The sequence below is a fragment of the Myripristis murdjan genome, chromosome 1 (genome assembly GCF_902150065.1).
Source record: "Myripristis murdjan chromosome 1, fMyrMur1.1, whole genome shotgun sequence".
NCBI lineage: Eukaryota > Metazoa > Chordata > Actinopteri > Holocentriformes > Holocentridae > Myripristis > Myripristis murdjan.
Window position 1 is genome coordinate 24,801,710 of NC_043980.1, and position 17,813 is coordinate 24,819,522.

Sequence of the window (17,813 nt, forward strand, 5' to 3'; positions counted from 1 at the left end):
AAAAACATGAGATGACACATAATAACAAATTAGTGCTTCTGACTCTAATTTCTTGCCAAAAAAAAAAAAAAAAAAAAAAAAAATTACTGACTTTTTTGTAGTTTTGTTGTAAGAAGAAGATGGCCTTTGTTCCATTAACTTACTGTGATAGTTGAGATTCTTACCTGTATAGTGGTATTTGCTACTGTATATAAGTGTATTATTCAATTTTCAATTCAGTTTATTTGTATAGCTGTATAGGTATCTCAGGGTGCTTTACGGAGACCCAGCAATTTTGGTGCATGCCCATGAACCAACCCAACCCATGCCCCATGCGCAATCATTTGGCGACAGCGAAATAAGCAGAATCTGGGTGGGCGGCCATCTGCCTTGACTAGTTGGGTTGAATACATCCAAGTTTGATCCATTAAGTCCTTCCCTGTTGTAAGAACAAGAGATTCACCAGGAATGTACTGCTCCAAAATTAATAAAGGACAAAAAGACTATCAAACAAATGTGATTGAAAGCTGAAAGTTTGTTTGGAAGTATGCACAACAACGCATGTTTGTAGTAGTTTCACTATGAATGCTCTCTTCAGCTAACTGCTTTCCCAAATTGAGGAATTAGTTTTTGCCTTAACACTGACACTGTGTCACTATGCAGTGGTACTCTGGTCCCATATTCAACCTACAGTGTGATACAGTGGCAGTGCTATGGCAGAAAACAGCTCCACCATTTTCAAAACCAGCTAACTGAAGAAGGCATTGAAAGTGAAACCAAAACAAACATATGTTGTTGTGCATCCTTCAAAACAAATTTTCAGCTTTGTGTTACTGCTCAAAATTGTCATTTTCCAGTCTGTATCTACTTAATTAATTTTGGATTGGTAATCTCCCCGTGAAACTCACTTTTTGCCCTCTGATCTCCAATGATTAGCCAGTCAGAGGCCACTACATGGTTAATATGTTTGCTCATCCATGTGTCACACAAAACTATACCTGACACTACTGATCTGCTTTTGGCAAAACTTGGGTAATAATGTATTTTACCAGAGTGTTCCAGAATTATTATTTTTTTTTACATTTATATGACTTCTTTTCAGTAACTGGTTTTCATCCAATTTATTTAGTTTTCCCATCCGCATATAAGTAATAATCTCATTCATTGAAACTAGGCACAATGTAAGAAAGCATCAAGGTGTAGTATTTGTTTACCATGACATCCCTATAATATTCTTTTGCAGAATAATATTCATAAGGGAAGTAGCTGTGATGGAGTATTTGCAAGTAATACTGTTTATCTGTTTGGCTGCTGTTGTTATTTTGCACAATCTGGTGATGGGAGACAGCTCTAAACCGCACAGTAAGATGCAGTGGATTTCCTTGGTCTCCCATACAGTTGTGTACTATCAGCAGGAGTTTAATATTTTCTTGTAATCTCTGAATCTTCTTGTCCAACACGATAAACAACCACAAGATGACACATTTATTACTGATTGATCCAAAGGGAGGCTCCATTATTCTTGGTGGATGACATGTTTACTATTGCCCTGTTAATTATTATACTACGTACACTGCTAGCTCACTGTAATGATAAAAGTGTATGTTTCTACAGTTAGGAAAGCATCAAACATCTAAAGTGGATACATGAGATACATCAATTGTTCTATGACATCCAAAGGTGACCAGTTCTTTTGATGTAAGGAACAAGAACAAGGAATTTACCCTGATCACAGAGAGGGAATTTTAACCTTTACGGTTCTTACAAATGTCTTCCACCCATGTCTGGACTTATTGACTCCCCTGTGGTCCATCACAGTGGAAGAAGTAGAGATGGTTGTTCACAGATGGCCTTTGACCTGCCACTGGGGAGCCAATGGGAGAGCAGTCTGTGTCTTGGGAGCTCTTGCCCTCTGATGTGATGGCTCCAGGCAAAGGGCTTTGCGTGAACCCATCCCCCATGGCACCCCTCGCCACTAGCACTTCTGCATTATTCATAAAGCCAGAGATGGGGTGGGGAGCGAAACAGAATATGGAAAAGGAAGCACCAAGGTTCAAGACCTTCTCAGATCACAAGGAACCTCTGCTTAACCTCCCTTGAAGTGGCGAACACAAGGATAGAGCAGCTTTTTCAAGGAACTGGATCTGAAAGTTGGCCTTGGGATCAATGGGGATTCCCTTGAGGCCTGGTTGAGATCACATTCACTGCAAGGTGGTTGATGGATCAATGTGGTTCCCATGGTTCACTTTGCCATTGTGAAAGCCAGCTCTCCCTATTGCAAATGATACTGCCCTATGATTGGTTGGTCACACCGAGCTGCACTGAAGTTGTTGTGTACCCAGTGTTGCTATCATCCCACACAAGTTCAAGATAATACCTCCATGTCTGTTTACATGCCAAGATGAAAATCTTAATACCTAAATTTTTCATACGACATAATGCAAGGCTTAGATCAACAAGGATCCACCATCTGACATACTGTATACAAGTCACTAAGCTTGCCTATATTAATAGCTAATATTAGCCTTTTTGTATGTGCCTAGCACGACATATCTCTCCATTGCTTGTCAAATACACTCAGTCATTAAGTATGATAAGTGATGATTAGGGAAAAGCGTGTATATGCTCAGCTGTTAATCCCTAATGCAAACCACCCTAACAACACTGCACACCCAGGCTGTTAATACAGCACAGCACATGACATACTAATTGCATAATTGCCTGCTTTGTTTTAACTGACAGTGGTGCCATGGCCCATGACAAGGCCATAACTTGTTCATCCTCCTTGTCAGCAATTTACAAGTCTGGTACCCCACTTCACATCCACTGTACAACATGTACAACACTATCACAATATTACTGAGATAGCTATGAACAAATTAAGAATGCACTGCAGCAGTGGAGAGATGAATAAATACACCATCGCCAGATTAATTCTGAGTGACATGGAGGCGAGCAGATAAAATAAACTAACAGCAGCAGGCTGTCCACCAGATAAAGTGTGTACCCCATCGTCTCTCTGCTGTAATTATTGGCTAATAGTCATTAACCTGGCAAACAGAGGTTTAGCTGTATTGTTTAAAGGACTCTGGGATGCATAATGACAGACTAATATGTCATAGCTCTGGGGGAGGTGGGGGAGGGGTGGATTAATGAGATTTTACTGGAGGGAGTGTACAAGAAGAGGTGGGGCACGCCTGGAAAATATAGGGGATAGAGGGCCACATTAAGCTAATTGGAAGATGAGTGCCTACTTGTAAAAGTGCTTCTAATGGCATATTTGTTACTCTCACAGCATCACAAGGCTAATGCAGGGGAGCAGAGTGTGAGACGTATTGTAGTAAGGACCACAGTACAAGGGCCTGTGTTTGTCTACAAATTTGTGTCAACATGCACTGTACTCTCTTAGCTTTGATCGGCTATTACAGTTTATGGAGTATTTTTTTGCGTCAGATCTTTCAGTCCAGGATTTGATATTGTTACCATAAAATGCAGTATATAAATTAGATAATGCTCTTGGTTTTAAGAAATAGACTTGTAATGAAAAGCTCCAACTTAAATAACATGCACATCAAGCTTCTACATGAACTGCACTAAAGTGAAGTCCGTTTCTAGACTGCTTTGCTCCATTCTTGCGTTTACATGTTCACTCACTGCTCCAGCGAGAGCCTGGACCAAGCTGCTGTTGATCGGCCTCCAAAACTCTGTGGAACAGTGAATGAGGAGTGCTTTGATAACCTCCTCTCTGAGAGGGTATAGCTGAATTACTGACCTGTACTCTGACAGCTGGCTGATTCTTGCTAATACTAATGGGCACCATTTTGGAAAACACTGTAGCCTGTGTCGTTGTGTTTGGGCTTTTGTTTAATTTAACAAGTGGGGAAGTGGAGGCACAGGGTGGGACTAGAGGGTAATACATAAGGAATATCTGACTCAGTCAGTGATTGATAGGAAGCTGAATAACGGTGTGTGGGTTTGGAGGGCAGGTTTGGTCGTTTTACCGTGTTCACCTCTAAACTTGCAATGCTTTTGTAGTTTTATTTAATGTAATCGCTTAGAGCATGTTACTGGTACCTACTATTAAGGGAGATCCCATTACACTCACTTGCCTCTTGAATCTAGAAGCTTGTGAATTTCATGAATCTCTTTTTCAGTATTAATTTAAAGAGCTAACATCGAGTAGGTCAGTAAGAAAACTGTTATCAGCCTTCATGGCCTTCCAGGGACATATGCTCCTCACTGCAATATGTTAAATCAAAAGCACAGTATTCACAGTGTAGGAATCATACAGGACATTTTCATCAAGACTCATTTTTTCTTTTATTGTTTTTGTATGTCCAGAATTAGAATTTTATTTGCAGACTACCTCCCTCTGCATATGTGAAGCACTCACATTTAGACATGTTTCATCACGAAAAAGAATTAAAAGACTGCAGTACTTTTTAGAACCGCAATTTCTTGTGAAATGTTCTGGTTGTAGAACTATTTAAGGATTCACTTTCTAATTTGCTTTCATTTTTTGTTTCAATTAAATCAAATGGAAGTACAAATGCCCAAATGACCATGCAGTGTGAAATAATAGTGCCCAGGCTAGAATTTAAAGTCATACCTCCAGGCAAAAACTCCAGAGCGCACACAGAATGAAAGTGTAAAATGTTTTTTAATGTATATTTAACAACAAATACCCCAGTGACTATTGATGTTTCGTCTCAGAAGAATCTATTTCTCCAGTATATCTGAGGGCATGATGTGAAACCACTCAACAACCCCCTGCCTCCTCCTCTCTCACACTTTTATTTTCTCTGTTTTTCTGCTCTTTTTCCTCTGTGTCTCTCCCATTCTATCTCTCTTTCTCTGTCTCTCTTTAAACATTTATCTTCTGTTTTCTCCTTACAGGCCCTTTGTGCATTGTGATGTTGGTTTTTACAGCTTTTTACTCACCAGAGTTGCCATTTATCTTTTATAGATCCCAGCAGCCAGGAGCGCATATGAAATGTTACCATAGCACTGTGACTAATTGTCATCGCTTGCGTGGTTCCCTTGATGTCACTTGCGCCTGGTCCCATAGGACCTTGTGTTAACTGTAGTATTTATACCTCTTTCTCTCTCTCTCTCTCTTAATATGTCTTTATCTTTTTCATATGGATACCAATACTATATTACACAAAAGTAACAGTGGCAGCAGCTATAAATACAATTTTAAGATTCTTCTTATCAGTACCTTGAACTATTTACAGGAGTGTGTTCATACAAGGGGACAAACGCACTGGGTCAAGTATTCATTGCATCAAAGTTAGTAGCTCGACCACAAAGTCAGTGTTCAGGCCTTGCCAAAATTCTTTTCCCAGAATCCTTTGCCATGTCTTGCTGTTTGGCAATGTGTACATTTGCGCGGAGTCAAGGCGTTTTATTTTTCAGCCGTTAATAGCACCATCTCCAAAAGACGCTGGCCAAGGAAAGTGCTCCTTTTGGAATAATGCCTGAATCTCCCATTGGAGCGATTCTGCTCTCTTAGGATGGAAACTTGCTTCTCACGCTTCCAGAGCCTCGAAAAATACAGGATTGGGAAACACCAAGGCTTATATAAAATATCTACTGTCAACATTTGTTTCATTACATTTCTGGCTCTCTTCATATGTAGCCAGAGTAACTGCAAGCACATTCATTTGTAGTTGACACTGTCCCTCACTACAAAGTATGCATTCATTAAAATTTAATCTGATACAAGATGAGTCCTTTTAACCTCATTAACATAAAACATGATTAATACACAACCATAGCCTGTTTACTGAGTGACAAATCAAGCTCAGTGTCACCTCCAAGGCGTCTTCAAACACAACCCTAAATAACCATGCCTTTTCCTATTTGAATGTCCAACATCCTTCTCTGATACATAGCAGTTCCATCCCCCCCTAAGGATTCCACTCCCTCTGAGATGAGACCACACTTAGAAAAATGCTTGCCATCCAAGGTACAATTAGTGGCTTGCATTAATTATTCTATTATTTTCTTAACAGACATCATTTTTTCCCTGGCAAGTTGTAAATGTAAGTAGGGACTGTGTGTGTGTACAGAGGGAGTCCCAGCAAGAGTTCACATCTTTTAGAAAGCCGTTTTTGTTAGAGTCTCACTGCAAGTAGATTAACGTCCCACAATGTTTGAATTCACAGAGACCCATTAATAGCCCCACCTCAGTGGTCTCAATTTGTTTGCTTTAGACTCAATTAAACTCTTGCCTATTCTCATCACTGTTTGGCTAATGACCACATTTGCATGGCCAATTAATAGGTAAAAATGAAGGAGTGAAAAGAGGCTGGAAAAAGGGACAGGGGAGGGAGGTGATTCCACGAAGCTTTATTATTTACTTGTTGCTCCAGGGGCCCCTGAAATTCATGAGCAGATTTTCTCACTCTCCCACCAACCCCTGCTCTCTCCTCTCCTTTGACCACACTGATTATGCACAATCGATAATCTTTTTGTATTCTTTGTCTTCTCCCTTGTCTCCTCGTGGGCCTCTAGGATGCTGCAGGGAAGGTGCTGGACCGCTGGACCATAATGTCCCGAGAAGAGGAGATCATCACCCTGCAGCAGTTCCTGCGCTTTGGTGAGACCAAGTCCATTGTGGAGCTAATGGCCATTCAGGAGAAGGAAGGTCAGGCAGTTACAGTTCCCTCCTCCAAGACAGACTCCGGGATTAGGACATTCATTGAGAGCAACAACCGGACCCGCAGCCCGGGGCTATTGACACATCTGGAAAACAGTAGCCCATCCAGCATCCACCACTTTGAGAACATACCCAACAGCCTCGCTTTCTTGCTGCCCTTCCAGTACATCAATCCAGTCTCTGCCCCCATGCTGGGCTTGCCTCCCAATGGTCTATCAATGGAGCAGTCTGCCCTCCGGCTCCGTGAGCCCAGCCTGCCCAATCAAGGTGAGCAGGTGGAGACCAGTGAGTCTGAAGTGTCCCTTTCACCCTTCCGCACAGGCCAGAGCCCCAGCCGTGGAGCCCTAGGACCCATGAACAACAATATTGAGCCCAAAACAGAGCCCAGCACCCGAGCATCGCCCATCTCACCAACTCCTTCCACACAGCAGGCTCAACAACAGCAACAACAGCAGACACAGCTCCAGCAACATCAGCAACAGCAACAACAACAGGGTCCACAGCAGCCTCAGAGTCAACCTCAGCAGCCCAACAGCCTGAGTGACCAGGTGCACCACCATTTTGTGAAGAATGAGCAGCCTAAGACCATCACCCACTCCTCCTTTTCCTCCAAGATGCATCGCATGCGCCGCATGGGGGCTACTTCACGCAAGGGTCGTGTGTGTTGCAACTCTTGTGGCAAGACCTTTTATGACAAAGGCACTTTGAAGATTCACTACAATGCTGTGCATTTGAAGATTAAACACCGCTGCACCATTGAGGGCTGCAACATGGTCTTCAGCTCACTGCGCAGCCGCAACCGCCACAGTGCCAACCCCAATCCACGGCTGCACATGCCCATGCTGCGCAACAACCGAGACAAGGACCTCATCCGTGCCAATTCAACTACCGGTACACCTGTCATCTCCAGCACCAAGAGTGGCTTCACTCTCACCAGCCCTGGAAGGCCACCACTGGGCTTCACTACTCCACCCCTAGACCCAATGCTTCAGTCACCCCTGCAAAGCCCACTAGTTTTCCCCTCCCTGAAATCAGTGCAGCCAGTCCAACCAGTGCCCCCATTCTACCGTACACTACTGTCCCCTGCAGACCTAGTCAGTCCTCCAGTATCACTGCCCACCAGCCCTATCCTGCCCACTACCACCAACAGTACCACTTTAATGGACCAACAGCAGCAGATCCTGGCTGCTGCAGCTGTGGCCTCCCACAATAACAGTGTTCATGTGTCAGAGGCTGGACCCATGTCCCACCGCTTGCCTACGCCTTGTGCCAATCAGGATCACACCACAGCTACCGGTGACCCCACCCCCAAGAAGAAACCTCGCAAATCTAGCATGCCAGTGAAGATAGAAAAGGAGGTGATTGATGTGGCTGATGAGTATGACGACAAAGACGAAGATGACGATGACATTCACCATCATCACCACCACCACCATCAGTCATCCCTTCTTCACAACAATGTTAAGATTAATGGAAATTGTAACAGCAACAACAATAATGGCAGTGGTAATGGTAACCACAGTGGTGGCAGTGGACAGCAGTCCCCCTCCCAGGATGAGATGAGCCCAGGCCTGGCTCTGAGAGGGATGATGAGGCACAGTGAAGATGAGTGCAGGGAAGGGCATGGTAATGAGAGTAGGGTTGGAAATGATCTTCGAGGCTCTGGTGAGCTCCGCTGCATGGACAGCTTCACTTCTGAGGACCAGGATCATGAGAGAGACTTTGAGAATGAGTCTGAAACCTCAGATTCTAAGATGTTCTACCGTGATGACATGATGGAGGTGGAGGAACAGCAAAAACACAGTAGGGGTGGAAATATTCTGGACAAGGAACAGGAAGAAGATGGTAGTGAAGAGGCCCACTTGAAGAAAGAGATGGAAGATAAAAACCATTCTTCACCCTCCCCTCACCAGCCCCCCATCAAGATTAAGGAAGAACTCAATGATCCCACCTATGACATGTTCTGCATGAGCCAGTATGGCCTCTATAATGGAGGCATGGCAGCAGCTGCTGCCGCTGCTGCAAGTATGGCAGCTCTGCATGAGAGCTTCATCTCTTCAATGGGCTATGGTGCAAGCCCACCCAAGTTCCCCTCCTCACAATCACCAGAGGGAGACCTATGCTCAAGCCCTGACCCCAAGATCTGCTACGTGTGTAAGAAGAGCTTCAAGAGTTCCTATAGCGTGAAACTGCACTACAAGAATGTGCACCTCAAAGAGATGCATGTGTGTACTGTGGCCGGCTGCAACGCTGCTTTCCCCTCCCGACGGAGCCGAGACAGGTTAGTGCCAATAGACTCACACTCAAATATACTCACAAAACTATTCAAATGTAATGTAACTGTTGCAGTCACAGGTAGGTTCACCAGAAATGTTTGAATATTTTCCTTTTACTTAATCCTATCTATTGTAATTAAAATAACAACGGTATATAAATTTATAGAATACTTTTTCTTTGTAAGCATGGATGAGTTTTGATAATAGTGATGAGAGAATATAGCAAAAATCACTTGATTTTTTCGTGAGAGGTTTTATTCCCTACTGATAAAACATGCTTAATTAACTGTATTTCAGTATCCAATTTACTTAAACAGGGTAGCACTTAACATCTGTTTAGCCAATGGAACACTAAAAGATAGATTCAGTGACATCTGCTCCTTGTCAAGTCAAAGTTCAGAAGAGTAGGGTGTCAGTATTAGAAATACACACACACAAACACACACAAACACACTTGGCCATACCCATCAATCCTCCAGTTTCAGTGTGTTGTTTACTTGCCCTCTCTACCTCACCTTGTCACAGGCAGGTGAAGGTGCATATATTAACATAGACAGCAGTCTGTCAAGCCACTGCATTTATTAGCGCATCAGGAGGTGAGGCTAGCCACATTCACCTGGGCTTGTTAGCACATATCCGTCCCACACGCTCACTCCGCAGAATATATACTCTGGCAGCAGGTCGATGCCATAACACATGCTGAAGCTACATAACATCACAAGTGCCCTTGGCTAGCAACGGTTCTCCAAGGGATTACATTTGTTTTTGCATAAGGGAATGGATTTGTAGTTTCAAACTGGCCACAGTTCAAGAATTCTTAATAAGTTGTAATGCTCATTCACTACCGTTTATGCAGTATTATGAGTGATAACCAACAGGAGAACTAATTATTATTAGAATAATTAAAAAGATATTCAAACAACAGGAAGCACAAATTTCAAGCCTAGTGACAGTATACAGTATTACCATATCATGTAAACAAGAATGGTCATTTTACGTATTGATTCAGTATATCGATACAGTACGAATTGTAAATTCCTCTAAAATATACAGCACTTAAAGTGCAACAAATACATATTTTTTGCTCACTCTCTTTATCTATCTCTTCAGTAGAGCTCAACTGCATTGTGTTGAGTAGAAACCCAGTAATGCATAGAAGTCTCAGTCATACTCCTTAGGGGTAATGAAAATGGAATAAAAAAAAACTTTTTGTTGTGCAACATTGATGACAAGTGACATTTTAAATTAAGAAAAGAACTTGCAAAGAAGTTGTAACCTATGCTTCATTTTTTTCTCTTACATTCTTGCATTTTGTAAACAAAGCTACTCATTGAAAGCATTTTTTTTCCTTCTTGTTTTGTCTCACCTACACTGGCTCAGCCTCCCTCCCAGCACCCACCACCACCACACATGCACACACACACCCGCTGTTCATTTTCCACCCGAAGCCTTTTATTATGTTCCTTGTTTCAGTGGCATCTGTTCCTACCATTGTTTGTTCATTAGCAGCATGTAAATAGAGCAGGTGACTCTGGGACTCCATAAGAATGGATGAGGGAGGGGAGCAGGGGGAGAAGAACAGGAGATGCGCAAGCATTAGTGAAGGTGCAACCATGTTGCTCACCTGACACAGCTGTGCCGACAGCAGTGGGATGACAGGAAGTGTTATTAAAGCATGCGTTGCCGCAGTGCAGCTTACTACTACCAATGTATGTGTTAGCTCCCATCTCTTGACAAGGCTTTAGGGACAGGGAGTGCCCCAGGCATGACAGGCCTTCTGTGTAACACACACATGCATGCACACATATGCACACCCACTCACACACACACACACACTCACACACACACACACACACACACACACACACAGTTGACACATATATGTACATATAGATTACAGAGAAAGCAATTTGTTCATGTGCACACCTTATCTTTTCATAATTGGTCTCTTCACTGCTGTAAACGATTATTTGATATAAACATGTACCCTGTTTATCTGATATTTCAAATGGCAAGAGGATTTCTCCACAGTATGTTTATAGGAGAAATTAGCATGACAATTTCAAATGGTACTGAAGGGTTATACTCAGACACTTAAGGATGTTATAAACTCAGGTGGAAGAAACAAATATTGCTTTGTTTCTTAACCCTCCTATTCTGTTCATTTTGGGCTAACACTCATGAGGTTCCCGGTCACATGTGACCGGTAACATTATATTTGATTATAAATCCACTATGATACATATTATCACCTAATGTTGTGTTAGATCTTTTTATCAACTTCTGCTCTTGTGAAAATGACAAGTTTTGAACTTCTATTTGCCATGTATGTGCTGTAGGCCTAATTTACCTGAGATCATACCATTCGTTTTTTAGGGAAAAAAACATTATATAGATATTATTTTGACTATAACAAATACTCAGATGAAACATATTGTAGTATTTATCACAGAGTACTTCATTTCAATGTTTTCCAAGGACACTGTTTTGAAAACATTTCAATTTTCTAAATAGTGGCAAAAAAATAGCATCTTTTGTGTTCCCGTCAACATTGACCAGTATGATTTAGTTAGTCATCCTCATGACATTTTCACATGGAAGCTGACCGTTCCTCTCAGGTGGGGATGAGGTCCAGGAAAAATGACCATTTTTGGACCGAAAGGTGACCACAACTTCAGCTGGGTCTTCTTCCTGACACCTGACACCTGACAGGTGTCAGGTGTCAGGTGACAGGTGTTGGCAGTTCCCGTGGTAGGTTCCCGTGAGGGTTGCCATGGAAGCCAAAAAGGGGCAAAGTTGTGTGTGTCTGTGTGTGTCTGTGTCCATGTGTGTGTGTGTGCGTGTGTTTGTGTGTGTGTGTGTGTGTGCCTGCTCAAAGACACCTACATGTTGGGGCGTGGGAAAGAAGTCTGAGAGATACTTTCCCGTGGGGGTTGCCATGGAAGCCAGAAAGGGGTATAAGGTGTGTGTGTGTGTGTGTGTGTGTGTGTGTGTGCCTGCTCAAAGACACCTACATGTTGGGGTGTGGGAAAGAAGTCTGAGAAATACTTTCCCGTGGGGGTTGCCATGGAAGCCAGAAAGGGGTATAAGGTGTGTGTGTGTGTGTGTGTGTGTGTGTGTGTGTGTGTGTGTGCCTGCTCAAAGACACCTACATGTTGGGGTGTGGGAAAGAAGTCTGAGAGATACTTTCCCGTGGGGGTTGCCATGGAAGCCAGAAAGGGTTATAAGGTGTGTGTGTGTGTGTGTGTGTGTGTGTGTGTGTGTGTGTGCCTGCTCAAAGACACCTACATATTGGGGTGTGGGAAAGAAGTCAGAGAGATACTTTCCTGTGGGGGTTGCCATGGAAGCCAGAAAGGGGAATAAGGTGTGTGTGTGTGTGTGTGTGTGTGTGTGTGTGTGTTCACACACATCTGTGTCTGCTCAAAGACACCTGCATGTTGGGGTGTGGGAAAGGAGTGTGGGAATGTGTTTAACTCTATTTTATACACTAATTGTAGTCTTACCCATTCATTTCTAATGACCGGTCATTTGTGACCGGGAACACGATGGGTGTATACAAGTTAAATAAAACATTCAAAAATTAATGAAAATTCTCCAAATTTATTTTATGTGTTCAGATGCCATGTGTGAACAAAGTCATGGAACCTCATGACAAACAGATGAAATTAACTGCATTTTTTGGAGAGAAAACTTGTACACCGGTCAGATTTGACCGCGAACACGACAGGAGGGTTAATTGTGCTAATGTGGCCACTGTGAACTGCAGAGAACCCAGTCCTAACAACTGCCCCTTTTGTCTCTGCAATAATACAACTTCGTAATTTGTAATGTTTTTTTCTGTTAAATCAGACTTCTCTCATGTTAGTGCTCACCCCATTATACTAACATCTCCTGCCATGACCCTGTGATGACTTCCAAAACTTTAAAACTAGCATGCACTCTAGCACTAATTGAGACAACACGAATGAGAGGGACAGAATAATCAGGAAAAACAAAGAATAATAAAGGTTGGATTGTGGATGGTCTGTCCTCACAGTATCCAGTCAGGGAGGTCAGGAAGAAAAAGGAGAAGTCAAGAAAGAGGTGAATAAAGGGTTGTAGAAAGAGAGAGACGTAAGGCTTCAAGATGGGACCTCATAGCAAAGAGAGGAGCTAACACCTCAGCATGAACGTGACCACTGCCTGTGCACTTCCTGTGACAGCCTGGAATCGTCTCCTCTTGACATGCGTGTGACAGTTTGACTCCATGATGAGAAACACCAGCATATAAATTCCATTCAAAAGCATAAGTGGTAGAACATATGGGAATGAGAGATAACTTTGTAGCAGGGAGGGACAATTGCTGCTGTGTAACATAATGCATCTTGGAGGTAGGGGTGTGTAGCTCTGAGTGAGCAGGACCTAAGCACACTATTGTTTCCATATTTTTTTCTTTCGGGGATAAATTCCTAATAGCATATGGGACATATTACTCTGCTGCTGTTCATTTGGTTCAAAACAACAGAAAGAAGGGCAATGCAGGGCTAGAGGAATTCTGGGGGTTTGAGACTAGTCAATACTGCGGCCAAGCTCTCATCAAATTTGTCCCTGGATAATCCTGTAATGACATAATGTATGTTTGAGTATAATTGTAGTGGTAACATGGGGAAATAATTTAGCTGTTTTCATAAGGGTATTTTCTCTGATAAGATTATGCACTTGAAATTGCAAAACTACAAAGACATTTGCACACAATAAAGTTTAGTAGTCTAAATTTATATTGCAAGCAAATTGCATTATTGGTGCTGACTATTACTGCTGGTACAAAAATAATATGTGAAGATTAATCATAAATCCTTTTGGTTCACAGCTGAGCTAAGAGTCGCACAGCTTTTTTTTAATACAACATTTTCTATGTTTCACAAATAATAAATAAATAAATAAAAAGCATAGAATTTTAATGAGAGGAAGGCGAACCAGTGGTTGTATTGACAATCAGTTGAGACACCAGTTGTTTGTTACAGCTGAATAATGTATGCCAAAACAGGGCTGTAATATGCACTCCTAACTGGCTTCTTCTTCATATCACCTCCCAAAGTGCTGTTGACATGCAACAACAGGAAGTGCCTCTGCATATCCGATCAGTCCATTGACTCATCTGAGTGACACCCCAAAGGCACGTAGGCGCAACATCGAATGCTAGCATCAAAAGCACAACCATATCAAAGTGAATAAGAAAAAATAGTTGGGAACATTGTGAACAAGCAATAGACAGTGGCATTATCTGAGTAGGATCCATGTAAACGTGATGACGCAGAGAAAGTTCACTATCAATAGTGTTACGTCCAGTCTTGGATCTGGGCTCTTTTCATGTTTCAAAGCCTTCAGTGAATAGTAGATCTCACACACTTATATTTGCACACACATGCATGCACACAAACACAAACACAAACACAAACACAAACACATTCAAACACCAATACAAAGAGGAAAAGATAATCTAATGTGCCCTTTAGCAAGCCTGTAGTGTGTGTGTGTGTGTGTGTGGTTATACAGTGGAGTCTTTTCCCTTAGCCCCCTGGCCGCCTGCTGCACAGAGGTACTGTAAATGATTGCATATTTATTGTGGGGAGCGAGCAGCGTCGGCAGTAGTGTTAAAGAAGCGGCATGATTAACTACTGGAAAGGCGTGCGTACTAGTAATCATCGCCATTATTAGCCTCGTTAATCATATTTTTAAAATCAGCGACACGGCTTGCCTCACTTATCTCTCTCTTTTTTTTTTATCAGCCTGCCCTATTTTTATAGCCTTTCTGCGCCATCTTAACCTGCTACTTCTATGTCACTACCACAACCAGGTGTCCTCTCACTTCCACAATCCCATGGTGCACCAGTGCGCAGCCCATGGTCCCTGCATGGGCCACTTTAAACGCAGAGAGTGAAGGTTAATTATGTTGGAGAGCCTCATTCCTCCCCTCTCCTCCTTCTCTCTCTCCCTCCTTTTCCCTTGTTCCCTTCACAGCATGTGGGCCCAGCTCTGCTCCTTCACAATCAGCTCTCTGTTTGTCTCTAATAAACAAAAGGCACAATGCTCATAGAGAAAATGTTCAAGTTCAAAATATGGTCTGATTAAAAGTGTGAAACTTATCATCATACTTCACATTGACTATCTCATTGACAGTCTCCTTATAGTGTCTTTTTTTTTGTCGAGAATAAAGTGAATTGTTTTATTCATAGATAATAACATAGTGTAAGAGTCTGTCTGAGCCTGTCATCAATATTAAAACACAACACCAAGTACAGTAATATCAAGGATTTACAAGTTATAACTAGTACATCCAATTGTATTTAATTTTATATTTTATATCTATTCATTGGCATATAGTTATATGAGCATCCTCATCCACTATTTTTTTGTAAAATTCATGCCGCAAAACAGACTGAAATAATGCAAAAGGAGGAAGAATAGTGACAGAGTGATAAATGTAACTAAAACTAACCCTCCCACTTCTACCTAAAACCTCATAACACACCCCAAATGACAGGAAAGACAAAGAACCACTGGTGTCAGTTTAATACCACTTGGCCTCCCCTCTCATTTATGCATTATGACTCATTTAGTCTACACACACACACACACACACACACACACACACACATGCACATGCACGTACGCATGCACACATGCAGGCACACATGTGCACACAGGCACACACACACAGAGACAGAAACAAGGACAAGGGCCATCAGATGAGCCTAAAGATGATTAACGCCAGTTGGGACAGGCACACTCTCGCTCTACCTCCTCTGCACAGTCAAAACTGGGCTCTCTGGAGGCCTCCCCCATCTTTTGGGCGAAGATGAGACTGTCAAATTGGTTTGCCAGCCATATTACTGGCCAACAGGGAGGTAGAGATGGGGTAGGGGGTGTTGGGGGACTAAGGAGTTGGGTTTGGGGGTGGAAAGATTGGGCGTATCGAAGTGAAGTGATGGAGGTAGAGGGGTGGAAGGAGGTGGGAAATGGCGAAGAAAGACTAAACCTGATAAATGAAGCTTTAAGTGCATTACGCCAACTGTGTGTACACTCACTTATTTCCAATATTTGGCATTGCCAACACAGGTGTTCAAGCAAATGCTAATAATGCAGTGGGCTCTGCATTGCCTCTCTAGCTCTTAGAAACAAATCAATTCCAATATCAATTTCAGTTACAACCATAAATTAGTAATATTTTGTTTTTTGTTTCCCTTTCATTTGATGTTATTTGCATACATGATTAAACTGGATAAGAAGGCTATAGCAGTAAATGGTGTGAATAATGATCATGTAGATGTGGTATTAAATTTTTAACAACATGGTGTGCATTTGAGTACTTTTACAAGGGTATGGTAGCTACAGCACAGGGTACTTACTGCATGGCATTTAGCATGTTTGACTTTATATCTGAAGACTTGAGTTAGCTATGGCAACCTAGAGCTTATTAGCAGTGAGAAGGTGTTGTTTTAGAGATGGAGACATGTTGCAAAGGACCCGCCTACCTGAGCATCATCAACAGCATCATGAACTTAAGGCTTAACTAATCACAATTATGGGCCCTTTGTACTCTTGGTTGGTATCCTACCAATTAAACGAATGGAAAATTTTGCCCATTTCTTCTTTTACTGATTATTGATTAAAGCATTCTTCAATCTATCCAGGGCAATTCTGGGCTCTCACAGCCAAGCATCCACACATGTGTTTGACTAGACAGGGATACAGTACCACAGACACTGAATCACGACTCCCATATCTTAGCCATAAGCTAACGCCATATGGGTGCAACTATACTATCAAAGGATAAAAGAACAAAGGATTTATATAGTCTTTTTGATCGATGTCCCACTATATGGAAGTAGTATATTTTCTGTCTTTTACACACACACACACACACACACACACCACACACACATGAAATACAAGTGTGTGTGCGCACACACATGTACACACACACATATGCAGTGACAGCCACGGCCAATCGATTTGCTACGCTCTCTCTCTCCTCAATGCTGACGATGCTCGAGTGGACGGGCTCCTGGTTGCCTGGTTCACAGAAAAGGGTCCCTCAAATGAATGTATTTTTACCTCTTGCAGGAGAATGTCGGATAGGGAAGTAAATAATTAAAGGAAAGGGACCCTTTTTGACTGCATCAACCCTGCCACTGCTGGTAAGCTCTACTATCCATTGTGACTCCATTTTTGCCCGTCTTGCAAAGGATGACCCTTTCCTTTTCAGTTTTATTTATTATTATTTTTTTACACACGTGCCCTCCCTGCATGGAAACCCCTCACATTAAAAGCACTGAGTGTTTGCATAATTTCTTATTTGATTTAAGTCTGACCTGATATGAGAGGAGTGGGCCTTGTGTATGTCATATCTGACACCAGTCATTAGTTGCTAAAGTTTCCTTTCTGTGTTATGCAATTTTATTGTGACATGTGTGCCGTGGGTCCCCTTTTTCATAGTCCAAACTGGCAGCTGTGAAATTGTAGTGAAACAGCATTGAATTTGATTTGTCAAGCCCATTTCACCTTGCATCCTTTAGCATGGCTTTGTATGCTAACTGAAATCCTTACTAATCGTATTCTGGCTTTAGCATGGCACTTTTTACATACCTGTAGTTTCTTTCATCAGCTGCCGCACGTTCTGCGATACAGCTTGCCTTGTGTTTGGAAAAAATGCCCATCTGTATTAAAGCCAGGGCTACAGAAAGAAACGTTCAGTGAGGTGCTCGATTAAGCCACCTCCAATAGGGAACGAATGCGATAATGCTGTCAGGGCCCGGTGCTAATATGCTATCCAGTTCCCCTCGATTATCACATTACCACAGCTCGAATCAATTGATAAACTCCCATTCAATATGGTGGAGTATTTAATTGAG

At 42.3% G+C, this 17,813-nt stretch overlaps 1 protein-coding gene across 4 annotated transcripts in view; it reads left to right on the forward strand.

Moving 5' to 3' along the window:
- Positions 1–17,813, forward strand: part of bnc2 (basonuclin zinc finger protein 2) — a 167,071-nt gene that overhangs the window by 142,843 nt on the left and 6,415 nt on the right. For 3 of the 4 annotated variants that reach the window (XM_030062153.1, XM_030062127.1, XM_030062135.1), the window contains one exon: positions 6,499–8,924. In XM_030062153.1, coding sequence (XP_029918013.1) covers positions 6,499–8,924 — 2,426 coding nt within the window. Of the gene's footprint in view, positions 1–6,498; positions 8,925–17,025; positions 17,100–17,813 lie in introns of all 4 variants that reach the window. The other variant, XM_030062144.1, reaches the window with a different exon arrangement.